Raw genomic sequence first — 13,865 nt, 5'->3', positions numbered from 1 at the left:
TGGTTAGGCTACAACATCATGAGCAAATCCAAAGAGCTTGTTAAGCTAAGTGAAAACGGCCAGACACAAAAGGCTGTGTTCTACATGATTCCATTTTTACGACCTGTAAAATTCTGTCTCTAAACAGAAAACTGTGGTTTTCGGGTGCTATGGGAGGAGTTGACTACAGAGGGGAACATAAAAAATGCGTGTGTACACTGCTTATTATCTTGGTTGTGGCTCTGTTTACACTTAAGGTGTAAGGCTGAATTTTTTTAGAAAGATTTATTTAATAATGCACACAAGAACTGGGGTATAGGCAGAGGTGTAGGGGGGGTGGGAGGATTCATCAGAGACAGAGTGGGGAGCAAAGCAGGTGGATTGACTGAAATACACTGCTGAGGGGAGCAGTGGGCGAGTGAGGAGAGGTCTGCTGCGCCATGCGGGTCTGCTCCCTGGCCAGGGAAGGAACTTGTGCTGTAGAGGCTGCTCATAGTTTGATAGCACTGACTTTAACCCCTGTGCCACCAGAGAAGCCCTAAGGCTGAATTTTATATGTAAATTATACTTCAATTAATCTGACCTTAAAAATAAACAACTGAATGAACAAATCTCTGACAAAGACAGTCATCCTAAGGAACACGCAGGGCACTGATGAGCAGTAATGGGGAGAACAGAGAACAAACTCCCAGCCCCAGGCCAATCAATCTCCCTGGCCCTCTGGCACCTGGGGACACCTGCTGAGCATCCTCCAGGTGCTAGGCCTGGGAGTAAGATGAGACCCCAGAGTGGCCCACATCTTGGAGGGGGGCACTGCTAGCCTCACTGACCTTAATAAACTCCAGTTTCAAGTATTCGGCCATTTGGAAGGTTTTACACACTCGGAAAATGTTGCCAATGATGTCTTCTGGCGAATAGCCCAGATGCCACAGGTGAGCGAGAATCTAGACGAAGGCAGAGAGGCTGTAAGGGATCAGGGTGCTAACTCCACACCAGTCTTGGGTCTGTCACCCTGAGGGAGCACCCCCGAGACTCTGAGAATCAGCTGGACACTGTGGAGCTGTCGGGCTGCTCACAGCACCAGGCTCCAGGCCAGGCTACCATCTCTGCTGATTCCAGAAATCCCACCCGCAAGCTGCTCAGAAGGAGGGGGTGGGCAGTCTTGCCTCAACAGAGACCAATGGCTTCACTGTAACACAGGAGTTGACGGGCTTCCCACAGGGCTTACAGGCACAAATTCCTCTTGTGGAAAATACTATAGTAGGAAGATGTGATTCTGAATGCCAAGTCTGCTACTTTTATCATTAATTTGGGTGAAATGTAAACCTTTATTTGTGCTGTAAGGGGGAAGATGAAGGACCTAGTTTCCACCAGAGAGTGACGCACAAGCACCCCAACCACTGCCTCTGAGGTTTCAGTTTCACCACAGCTTCTTCTTCCCAGGCCTGCTGCTTCTACACCTGGACACTTAGAGGAAGGAACTCAGCCTCTCTGAATCAGATGTCTCATCCACAGGGTGTCCCTAACTCCTAGCACCATTTTAAGGACTCGGAGAGCACGCAGAGTCCTTCGCATGGGATGGGACGTGCTTTCTGCCCCGCACAAGAATCAAAGGGTGCCCCCCACCAGGCAGGGAGGAGGCAGACCTTGTAAGCTTCGTCGATGTTGGCGCTCACACAGTGCTGGATCATCTCCTTCACCAGCAAGGGGTGGGGCTCGTCACAGACCTGGCCCAAGGGAACAAGAGGCTGTCAGGGCTGGGGGCCTGTGGGAGAAGCAGCTTCTCACCACCAACCTCTGCACCAGCTTCTCAACTGGCTTTTCTTGTTGAGTTTTCCAGCAGATGGAACCAGGCCTGGGGATGCCCCTCTTGTGACCAACGAAGTCACCAACCAGAAGAGTATGGTGGCAAGCTGCTGCGGTGAGGAAGGGTTCTGGCATCATGGTGACAGATCTGTCACCCACAAGAGAGTTCAGGCGCGGGAGCCCCCTGTCTCAGATCATAGGAGGGGCACCTGCCCAGAACGACTCAGAGCCCACGTAAGAGCTGGGAGGGCCTTAGGGCAAACCTTCCACCCAGATCGGGAGCTGGCTTTCCCTGGGCTGGTTCCACAGTCCTAGCACAACAGCCCAGAGAGCCTGTTGGGTGGTGGCTCAGCCTCCTGGGGCCTAACACCAGCCACCCAACAACCCCCTCCACAGACCATGGATTCTGCCCTCTAGGGCAGTGTCAACTCTAAAATCTTCTAACTGAAAACCTCTGACCCCTCAAGACCCGTGGGCTTCTCTCCCTAGTTCAACTACCTTCCCTCAGAGTCATGGTTTGCAGAGTCCTCAAACTCACTTTGGGAAGCAACATGACCTTGACTATCAATGTAGGTGACTTTTCCTGAGTGTCCTTGAAAATACATTTATTGCCCAGGTCCAGATAGAGGATTTCAACCCAGCTTTACCCACAGCTTGGTGGGAGAACTACAGACTAGACGTATGTGCAGCCCCAGTAAAGGGGGAGTTGGTCTTCAGACAGCACTGTGACGCTGAGTTGTAAGGACGTGAGGAAGTGGTGGATAGTTTTTGAAAGAAAAATCCTGGGCTGAGCTGATGCGCATGAGTAAGAAACTTCTCCCCAGTTTGTTTGTGCAGAGCACTGCTCCCCCTCCAGGCAGGAGAGTGGGGAGCAGGGCAGGTGCTATGGGAGAACCTCAGGAGGGCCCACAAAATGAGGACAAGAACCTGTGTGTAGGGACTCTGTGAGGCGCACAGGCTGCAGGGAACAGCACTGGCACTTGCAAGTGCCCACATACTGCTGGAATTCCCAAGGCCCTCTGATTCTCAGTGCGTGGCACCGAAGTGCCCACCCCTCCCTCCAGCAGCCTACCCCCAGAAGAGGCGGCTCCAGCACCATAGCTACATTGGTCCCTTCCCTCCAGCATAGCCCACTGCCACTCCACTGGCCAGCAGATGAACATGCTTTTGTCATACCTTGAACACGTTCTCACTGTTAATAAAGCCGAACCCTGAGAAAGTAGACTGCAAGTTGTTCAAAGCCTGTTGAGGAACGAAAACATATCAAGGGTGATTTCAAAATCTTTCTCTTCCCCACCTCAGAGTCCAGGCCACACCCTCCTGGCAGGCTGCTCTCTGCTGGGGCTACACTCCCACTTGGTGAGCCTTGTCTCCGCAACAGCCCCGACCCTATTCCAGGGGGTGCGCATACACACCTGCCTCATGTCTCCCTGGGCAGTGAAGATGATGGCCTCCAGGCCGTCGTCGGTATGGGGCACCTTCTCCTGCTCGATGACATTCAAGAGCCGGGCGAGGATCTGGGCATCAGTCAGCTTTGTGTAGCGGAGGACAGCACACCGGGACTGAATGGGCTCTGGACAGACATGGAGAGGGTGAGCCCCTTGGCAGAGGATGTGGGACCCTGAAGTTCTTTAGATACTAGAAAGCAGCTGCATCATCTACTGGGTCCAGACGTGCCATCACACCTGCCCAGCAGGGGCTCACAGTGACTTGGTAATTGGGACTAAATTCCAAAATAGCAACCAATAATGACAGAGGCCTCAGTTGCATTGCTCAGGATGACCTTGGCTAGTTAGAGCTTCCAGAAGGGGGAAAGATCCTCCAGGGTGGGGATCTCTGCATTCCCTATCCCTCCGGCAGTCCATGCCGACTCGGCTCCAGAATCACTGCAAGCTGGGCCTCATGGCCTCTGGGCAGGTCACCAACCAACTGGTCTGAGGTGAAACAGGAGCCCTGCATGGTTTCTTTAAAGCTACCAGGTGATGTGATGCACATCGAGGGCTGAGAGCCACTGGGCAAAAGCAGAATTCTGGAAGCCCTCCTGTGTAGACTATCTGTGCAGACTATCACAGTAGCTGCTCCATCACCTCCAAGCCCCAAGGTCTCTGCTGATCTATCCTGTTCTGCTGCCACACTGGCCTTCCTCAAAATGTTTTGATCTTTCACCTCTTCCTGACAAGTCGCATCTTCACGAGTCAGCTGCAGTGATGAGCAAAAAGGAGGACTTAGGATGACTCAGGGTCTGCTGGCTGGGGGTCTCATTTCCTATCTGTGTGTGCGCTCTGGGGGCAAGTTGGATTTGTAGCTTCCACTGCTAACCTTGCACTCAGCACATGCTTTGTACCTAAATGTGCTCAGTATTTGTCAAATGGATGAGACTTCAAGGAGCGGCTCTCCGAAGGGTTAGTTCATTTCAACTTACCTGAAATCAAGATGTTTCACAACTAATCTTATTTATATATTTACGTACAGGCAAGAAAATGATCCATTAGAAATTGTAGTACACATATAAAAGCTGTTAATACTCCAACTGTGATGAAAGTGTCCTTTAAGAGATTTTTCTCTTTTAAAAAGTGCCAAAAGCTTAATTTGCAGATTTTAAATACAAGTCAGAATTAGACAGCATGGTCTTCCTCTGGGCAAACACAGCTCTCTTAACTGGTTTGACTGTAGGAGCCAAAGTGAGGCTCTGTGACTCAGAGTTTTATTTTATTTTTAAAGATTTATTTATTTATTTTATACAAGCACTGGCTACAGTCAGAAACGCGGGAGGGTGAGAGAATTCACCAGAGCCAGAGCGGGGAACAGAACAGGCAGACTGACCAAGTACACTGCTGAGGGGAGCAGCGGGCGGCAGGAGAGGTCTGCGCGCCATGTGGGGCCCTCGCAGCGAGGCCGGGGATCCAACCGGCGCTGCAGAGGCTGCGGGCAGCTTCGCAGCCCAGTGCTCAACCGCTGCGCCACCAGGGGAGGCCCATGTGACTCAGAGTTTTAAAGGGCAACTCTGCTGCTATCTAATTGTAAACCACTTCCTAGTCCCAGACCAAAAGGTCAATTTCTTCAGACTTCATTTACATGTTTGTAATGGGGTTTTAGAAATTAAAAATGACCAGCATGCTATTTGTACAGAAGAGTTACTTTCATAAAAAGGGAGGATCAGAGCTTTTTCCACCAACTGCAGGTTCAAATCACTGAACAGACTCATTAATGCATGGGCCTATTCAAAGTATAATTGCAGGGGGAGGAGGAGTCTACTGCCTTCAGATTTGTCCCCCATCTGGTAATGGTGACAAACCACATACGCATCCATCAGTCAAGAACTTTCATCATGGTGTCCTCCATCACACCGTGGGGGGCTAGAAGGTAAAGCGTGTTTCTCATTAAACTCTGTGCCTTCAGCACCAGCACAGAAACTGACACCCATTAAGAACAGAGTAGATGTCTGTCAGATGAATTAATGAGCAAATAATGACAACTCTTGGAAAGGCACAAGGACATAAAGGACTCCTGGCAAAACTGAGAGCCCCGTGGAGACTAGAATCCATGACCCCGTAGGGGCATCACAGTTAGTGACCTGCTTGTCTGCAACCACTCAGCATGACAGGCTGAGTGGAGAAGGGGGTCAGGCCTGTGTCACCATCTGTATCAAACAGGGAAGGATGTGAAGTCAGCAGGCAGCTGAGACTGTGGAGACCCTCACTAGCTGGCAGGCTTAAAGCAGTGAGGAGGCAGATAGGCTGCTGGGAGAGAGGGAAGGGCTGGAAAGACAAACACAGAGGGCAGGTAAGGTGTCATAAGTGAGGCAGCTGCAGGTATTAACAAAGCCCAGTGCATCAGCCAAATGCAAGAGCATGTCTGCCCAGTACTTCCACTTGCTGTGTGACTTTGGGCAAACTACTCAACCTCTCTGAGCTCCAGTTTGCTCATCTTCAATATGGACCAGCAATACCTCCACATAGAATTATATAAGATTAAAGGGAAAACTTGATTATATATATCACACATAGTGCTTGGCTCACAGTTGGCAGAGTTCCTAAGATAGCCAACGTGAGCACCACGTGGACCCCACTGCAGTCCTCACCTATGATTTTATCTGAAGCGTTACAAGCAAGAGCAAAGCGAGTTGTTTTGGAGTAGATTTCCATGGTTCTCCTCAAGGCTTGCTGGGCTCCATCAGTCATGCTGAGAAGAAAAACATAAGGGGCAGTTTGCAACGGGGACCCAGGACCCACTGGACACAAAACCCTACCTATCAATGATAACCCAGCTCACAGGCCATGTCCACTGTTCCTGGACCGGGATCATAGAAACAAGCATGTCACCCACTAATGCCAAAATCCGTAAGCCACTCTCAGGCACTGCTTTAGGATTTGGTTCCTAAAGCACCCAGAAGCAATCCTTAGGTGGAATTTACAGAGCCATCATCTACAGTGGCAGCCATCACATTTATAGGAGTTGATCCTCCCTGCAACTCCTTCATGATACATGATAAAAAAATTCAAGGGAAGAGTCATAACATCAGCTGCTGACTTTCCTAAGCCCCTGGGAATCCTGACTAAGCATGTGCAGCCTCTGGCCAGGGCCCCCAAGTGGATGTTCCTGGGGTTGCCTCTATGTGCCAGAGCAGGGGCCGAGTCAAGAGTTCTTAGGCCTTAGGTGCAAGGCTCGGAATCACCACCTCTAAGGACATAATGATATTCCCTACCTCAGATGGTTGTTATGACAAATAAGAAAATAACGCGTAAAGAGTTTAGCAGAGGACCTGGCATCTTGAAAATGCTTACAAGGAGATGCTATAACGTTACAGTAAAATAGTTAAGGTGTATCCATACTATGGAATATGATTCAGAAATTAAAAACGATGTTCACAAGAATTGTAATAATATAAAACATAAATTAAAAAAATGAAATCTGGCTTTTTAAAAACAAAAAGTAAAAAATAAAACATACATTAAAAGGAAAAACCAGGACACAAAAATTATACATATTATGATCTCAATTCTGTAAAAATGCAGTGCAGAAAAATCAGGCAAGGTGATAAGAATATTTTCTAAATTCTCCTCAAATACAGGTGTTACGGTTATTTTTTTGAATGTCATTTACAATTCCTCATTTAAACTGGTATTGGTTGAACAACACTGGGAAGCACTAAATGCCACTGTACTGTAGACTTTAAAATAGTTTAAATGGTCAGATTTATGCTTTATGTATTTCACCATAATAAAAAAAAAATCATCTCAATTATTCATGTAAGTGATGCTGGCACAAAAACATTACCTGACCGTCTCAGATAGATGTTTGTAAGTCACCTCGTAACCGTAAGGTTCATGCCACTGTTGACCTGCTTTTTGAGGTGTAATAAGCAAATCTACCACAGAAGTGCAAAGGCAAGACCATCTGCTCCTGATTTTATAAAGCCCAATAGGAGATTTAGAGACCAAGGGGAAAGCTCTACCTGTCCGCTTCGTCCAAGATGATGATCTTGTGGCGCCCTTTGGGGAGGGTGACTTTCTGCTGGGCAAACATTTTGATTTTATTCCGCACAACATCAATGCCCCTGAAACAGAAAACCATCCTGTCACCTTCTGAGACAAATCCCGGTAACTTCACAGGGACATGTGACCTTCAGTACACCACTGTGGACCCAGTTTTAATATTTAAGATTCTTTTCGGGCAATTCTAACTACGTGAAAGGACTGACATTGTTCGTGACTTCCATTTTTTCTTGTAGGTCTTCCAAAGAACGAAGGAGATATTCACTGACTTTTTGGGGATAGAATGAAATTAATTTTTTTCTTGTAATTACCATGTGGGTCCACTGGGCCCTTTTATAATCCAAGATAATTTGGGGGTCATAGTGATCTTATTCTTCCTATATCTTGAAACTAAATAGCAGCAGCAGCATCCCAGTAATTATTCCACTGTTACTCATCAATTATTACCAACCGGGCCTCCCCAGTGGCATGGTGGGTTGAGCGCAGCACTGTGAAGCTGTCCGAAGCCTCTGCAACGCTGGTTTGATTCCCGGCTGACCAGGGAGATTCCCACATGGTGCGGCAGACCTCTCCTGTCTCGCCCGCTGCTCCCCTCAGCAGTGTCTTCAGTCCGTCTGCCTGTTCTATTCCCCACTCTGTCTCTGGTGAATCCTCTCACCCTCCCACAACTCTGGCCTGTACCCTGGCTCTTGTATAAATAAAATAAATCTTTTAAAAAAATTACTACCAACTATGCTAAAAAAGACTAAAATAAGAAAGTGAAAGAATGATGGAATTGCCTAGGCTGATATAATAGAAGGGAAACCTGCTACTATTGCTCATGCTTTATTTAGGTTTTTATTTTTTAGACCTTTCATTGATCACAGTTGAAAATTCAGAATTTTTCATTTTCCACTCACAATGGCAAAGGAAACTGACAGAGGAAGACATTTCCCAATCATCAGGTGAATCAGACAACACTCACATGGCAAGTCCTCAACCGCCAACATCCTAGATGGATTTTCTCAAACCTAAGAACCTGGGAGTGAGCAACATGTTTCGAAAGATGAAAACTAAATACATCTTCATCTGGTCACTCAAAAGGGAGGCCTTCATTCCCCAATATCTTGGGAGGAGTCCCTGGACCATCCTCTTGTGCTAAAAGGTCATGTGCCAATCAGTATTATTTCATCTTTTATGAGAGCTGAACAGCAACAATTACAGGACAGTTTGTAGTAACTAAAAGCTGAAGGTAACTGTATCTACAAAGGTTATTGGAAGGAAGCATGATAAAGAAATGGAGACTGGGCCTCCCTGGTGGCCTAGGCGTTAAGTCTCAGCCCAGTCACCTCTATGGCCTGAGTTTGATCCCTGGCCAGGGAGCTACCCACATGGTGTAGCAGACCTTTCCTGCCTTGCCAGCTGCTCCCCTCAGCAGTGTATTTCAGTCAGTGCCTGTTCTGCTCCCCACTCTGTCTCTGGTGAATCCTCTCACATCCTCACCTCTGGCCTGTACCCCAGTTCTTGGATGCAAAAATAAAATAAATCTTTAAAAAAAAAGAAAAAGCAAAAGAAAAGAAAAGAAAGCCAGCAAGGCAAGCTCCAAGTACAACAGAGAACTTGGAAAAGGCTGTTTCTCTGACAATTTAAATTGTAAAACACTGGCTGCCTTTTGGCCCTAACTCCAAACACACCTGTCATTTGAGGCGTTGAGCTCCAACACAGCGTCCTTCAGTGCTGGGCCCAGCAGGGCTCGTGCCAAACACAGGATGCTGGTTGTTTTGCCGGTTCCTGGGGGGCCCTAGGAAGAGAGTTCTAGTGAGCGCTCCAAGCCAACAGAATGAATTGATTCCTGTTCACCACTGTTTTACACTCACCTTCCTCTCTAGCCCCTGACCCACCCACAGCACATACCGCACCATTTAGCAGCCAACCCACAGGCCTCCAACCCACTTGAGGGAAGTTTCCCCGTGCCAGGGCCCTGCTGATAGCGGGCCTCTCCAAGGAGAAGCACGGCAGTGCACAAGACCACTTAAGAGAGGGGTGAAAATGACACCCCAAGACAGCTGAGAGGGCCAGGGCTGAGTACTTACAGCAATGATAATATTGGGCACATTTCCTTCTCTGGCAAAAACCTGAAGGAAGAAATGTTCATTAAAACTGGTTTATCTGCCAACCTGAGGAATGAGTCTCTCCCCCACTTAAGTCTATAAAAATAAACAAGGCTACAAATCAGTCCACATAATGCCAGGCAAAGCTCCCACCTCAGCACATTCAAAACTGAATTTGTCATCTCCCCCCACAGACCTGGGGCCTCAGCCATATCTCCCCTTTCATGGACAGCCAAAGCCATCAAGCCTGCAGCAGGTCACCCTGGACTGGGCCTTGTCCCTCCCCCACACAATGACAAAGCTTGGTCATTCTTTCTCCATTTTCTCCAGAATCCATTTATTTCTCTCCAGCCCCCAGTACCTATTCTTTGCCCATTATCTCTTACCTGGTTTCCTTTCAACAGGCCATTAACTAGTCTCCTTGCTCCTAATCATGCCCCACACCAATGCATTTCCCATACTACAATCACGACATCTTTTCTAAAATACACATCTATTAAAACATCTTTAACTGGCTGACATCCTCATCAGAACGCCCAATCTCTTGAAAAGGGCTCCCCACGCCCTGCCCATCTCATCTGCCACAAACACACACTGCTCAAGACCCACTAAGTCAGAATCAGCATTTTCACAAGCTCCCCAGGCAGTTCATATTAATTCTGGAAACCACGACTATGTATCCAGTCAGATGGCATTTCCCCCTAGAAGAAGCCAAGTGCTCTCACCTCTGGGCCTTGGCATGTACTCCTCCTGCTGCCTTCCCTCTCTACCCCGAGCCCCAGTTCTGGCTGCCTCCCACTCCCTTAGCTTTGGTATCACTTCTTCCACTTGGAAATGAAGCCACTTGAGCAGGTTAATGCCTCCCCCACTCCCTAAACTCTGCCCATGGGCTCCCACAACACCCAGTACCTCCTCGAGCAGATGCTAACCATGTTGCCTGTTGACTTTGGCAGAGGCCCCTAAGAAGAGATTTTATATTTTTAAATGATTATTTAAATAAAGAACATTTGACAAAGACCTTACATGGTTTGCAGAGCCTAAGACATTATTAACTTACCTTGACCTCAATTTGCCATCCTAGCTCTAGAAAACAGAACAAGTCTGACAACCCCTTTCCAATAAACCTGCCCTTCAAACACCTGCAGTTTTCTGCTACAGCTCTAGTCACCTCCAAACTGATTATCTTCCCATTCCCCGATTTTTCTGGATTCATGACTTGCCTCCCCTCACTTGACTGTTACCCTCCAAATGCCTCGAGCTTGTCCAAGTCACAGTAATGTGACATAAGATGATCTTTTAAAAAAATCACTGGGCCTCCCTGGTGGTGCTTCAAGGGGTTAGGAAGCAACCTATGCTGCAGCAGCTCTGCAGCACGAGTTCGATCCCCATCCAGGGAGCAACCCACATGGCGCAGCAGACCTCTCCTGCCTCACCCGCTGCTCCCCTCAGCAGTGTATTTCAGTAGATTCGCCTATTCTGCTCCCCACTTTCTCTCTGGTGAATCCTCTCCGCCCGCTCCCCCACTGCTCTGGCCTGTACCCCAGCTCTAGTATGCATAAATAAACAAATCTTTAAAAAAAAAAATCATTTACCTCCAGTCTGCTCACAGTGTCTTCATTCCCAACAATTTCATTCAACTTTACTGGCCGATATTTTTCAACCCTGTTTTAACGAAAATGCATAAAAATGTTGAAATGGCTATTTTGACATTACCCTAGCAGGCAATTCTTACAGCATACCAGATGATACACACTTAATAAAAACAAAGGGCTGCAGGTTTTAAGCGTAAAGAGATGCCCAAGTACCATTTGCAAAGTCAAATGCATGAGAATTGTACACCATGAGCTTCACGCCCATCACAGCAGAAAAACACCTATTGTTGCTGGAGAAGGGACAGAGCAGACTATCTGGAGCAAAGTGACACTCACTGTGCCACAACAGTCTGTCCAGCACTAGAGGCCCAGCACTTGAGACAGGGACATTGACTGATCTGACAGACACAGGTTCAACTGAGCCCCCTTCTCATCCCTCACCTGCCAGTCTCTGCAGACTTGTGCCAAGCATACAGCAGGAGCAGCTAGACAGACACCACTGTGATCGGATTGGGCTGTGTGGAGCAGACAGGCTAGTGGCCAGCCCAGGCCAATGATGTCTCTTTTTTAAACTAACAAGCAAGGGCCTCCCTGGTGGTGCAGGGGTTAAAGACAGCACTATCAAGCTACTGCCAGTCACTGCAACACGAGTTCGAATCCTGGCCAGCCAGGGAGCTGACCCACATGGCGCAGCAGACCTCTCCTGTCTCGCCCGCTGCTCCCCTCAGCAGTGTATTTCAGTAATCTGCCCGTTCTGCTCCCCACTCTCTCTGGTGAATCCTCTCTGGCTTCTACCCCACCTCTGACTTACACCCCAGTTCTTGTATGCATAAATAAATAAATCTTAAAAAAAATTAATAAGCAAGCTATAGGAGAAAATTACTTTCTCCAGCTCAGAGAACAGAATTGGCAGTGATTTGACCGTCAGCACTTCCCCTGCTCCTGATTTACTTGCAGCTTACACCCTCTACAGGTTCCAGTTCTGCTCCAGAAGCAGCGGCACACAAAGCAGCTTGTCATGTATTATAGAAAATAGCCAGCTCTCTTCCAAGACAAGCAGATAGAACATGCTTGTGCCCACTCATTTATTCTTCACACTCAGCCCCTTCCAGGTGACCAGCACTGTGTCAGGAGTTAGTCATCTCAAGGGGAGGAAGAGAGAAGGAACAGAGATGAGCAAGACATGGTTCTTCCTCTAATGGGCTTTCCCACTTGTGGGGAGAAAAGGCCCAGCGAATCCTAACAAGTGCTAACGTGATCGAATAAATTAAGCTCCGTGAAAGCCCAGAGGAGAGGCAGCATCACCACCTGGGATATTCAGGAGCTGAAATTTTGCAAGTTACTGCTTTCACTGAGGTGAACATGCTCCTCCTTTGGGGTCTTTGCACAGCTGCCTCCCCCCCCCCCCACCGCCACCAAAAGCTGAAATCACAAGGTTTACTCCCTGAATTCAGGTCCTTGCTCCTCAGTTTAATTTTATCCAAAGCTATTTTCCCCACTTTCTTTTTCTCCATAGCACCTGTCACCACCAAACATACTATATATACACAGAAATATATATACACATACACATATATGTTTATTTCCTAAGCATCCAGTGTCATGCAGAAAAAAAATATAATGCAAGTCACAAATGTAATTTTAAACTTTCGGGTAGCCACATTTAAAAAGTTAAAAAGAAAATGAACAATGATATAAAAAAATTAAAAAATTAACTAAAAATATTTTTTAAAAGTAAAAAAAAAACCAGGTGAATTTTACTAATATACTTTATTGAACTCAGTATAGCCAAAATATTATTTTCAACATGTAACAATATAAAAATTAATCATGAGACTTCAAAACTAAATCCTCAAAATTCAGTGTATATTAAACACTTAGAGCCCATCTCAGTTCGGACCTGCCCGATTTCCAGCGCTTACCAGCCTCCTGTGGCCAGTGGCTGGCCCAGCTGCATAGTCCAACGAGCTACACTGCCCTCCATCTAGGTGTGTGCTCCAGAGACAGGATGGGCAGGAGGGCGGGGAACACACAGAGCACTGGGAGCTGTGCAGTTCTGAGAAGTGCGCGCAGGGAACAGGACCTCAGCAGACCGTCTGCACCACACCGTGCTAGTGGCATGTACTACTCGTCCCAGATACCCAGGATGCTCTATTTTTTTTTTTTTTTAAGATTCATTTATTTATGCATACAAGAGCTGGGGTACAGGCCAGAGGTGGGGGGAGGGCGGTGAGAGGATTCACCAGAGACAGAGTGGGGAGCAGAACAGGCAGACTGACTGAAATACACTGCTGAGGGGAGCAGCGGGCGAGTCAGGAGAGGTCTGCTGCGCCGTGTGGGTAGCTCACTGGGTGGGCAGGGGATCGAACTCGTGCTACAGAGGTTGCGGATTGCTTCACAGTGCGGTGCTTCACCCCCTGCGCCACCAAGGAGGCCCCCAGAATGCTCTATTTAAAGAGCAGTCAACAGAAGGATGCGGCTCCTTCTGCACATACCCCCAGCGCCAAACCTGTGTCCGATGCTTCCCGCCAAGAGACCCGTCAGCGCCGTGGAAACCCAGAGCTGCTAGACTCCATACTCAACATTGTTCTGATCGAGACCCCGCTTCCAAAGATCGGACCCGCTCCTCGACCCCAGCGGCCCGCGTGAACCTCGCATTCTCCAAATAATACCCCCGACACCACCGGGCCTCCTGCTCCCCCGGGGTGCCCCGGGGCCAGGCCCGCGCCCCCCCGCCCGCCCGCCCGCCCGCAGGCCCAGAGCACGCTTGACTTAGGGCCCGGGGCTCACCACGGCAGCTCGTAGTGGCCGGCGCTGCCGGGCCCCTTGCTGGGGGCTGCGGCAGGGTCTTGAGCCCCGCGATCGTCTGCGCCACCGCCGCCCTCCGGCGCCTCCATCCTCCC

The 13,865-nt window shown here is 48.4% G+C and overlaps 1 protein-coding gene across 2 annotated transcripts in view; it reads right to left on the bottom strand.

The window, feature by feature from the left end:
• Window positions 1-13,865, bottom strand: part of RFC2 (replication factor C subunit 2) — an 18,232-nt gene extending 4,367 nt beyond the window's left edge. Inside the window, exons 1-11 of one of the 2 annotated variants that reach the window (XM_054693605.1) lie at window positions 13,753-13,865; window positions 10,963-11,032; window positions 10,300-10,329; window positions 9,353-9,394; window positions 8,954-9,060; window positions 7,241-7,342; window positions 5,867-5,967; window positions 3,201-3,358; window positions 2,962-3,027; window positions 1,626-1,706; window positions 810-923 (exon numbers count right to left, since the gene is read on the bottom strand). In XM_054693605.1, the coding sequence (XP_054549580.1) occupies window positions 810-923; window positions 1,626-1,706; window positions 2,962-3,027; window positions 3,201-3,358; window positions 5,867-5,967; window positions 7,241-7,342; window positions 8,954-9,060; window positions 9,353-9,394; window positions 10,300-10,329; window positions 10,963-11,032; window positions 13,753-13,859 (978 nt within the window). In that variant the 5' untranslated portion in view covers window positions 13,860-13,865. The remainder of the gene's footprint in view (window positions 1-809; window positions 924-1,625; window positions 1,707-2,961; window positions 3,028-3,200; window positions 3,359-5,866; window positions 5,968-7,240; window positions 7,343-8,953; window positions 9,061-9,352; window positions 9,395-10,299; window positions 10,330-10,962; window positions 11,033-13,752) is intronic. The other variant, XM_037506811.2, reaches the window with a different exon arrangement.

Source organism: Talpa occidentalis, unplaced genomic scaffold (assembly GCF_014898055.3).
Source record: "Talpa occidentalis isolate TD23 unplaced genomic scaffold, MPIMG_talOcc4v2.1 talOcc4.12, whole genome shotgun sequence".
Classification (NCBI taxonomy): domain Eukaryota; kingdom Metazoa; phylum Chordata; class Mammalia; order Eulipotyphla; family Talpidae; genus Talpa; species Talpa occidentalis.
This window is presented reverse-complemented; position numbering and strand designations above follow the sequence as displayed.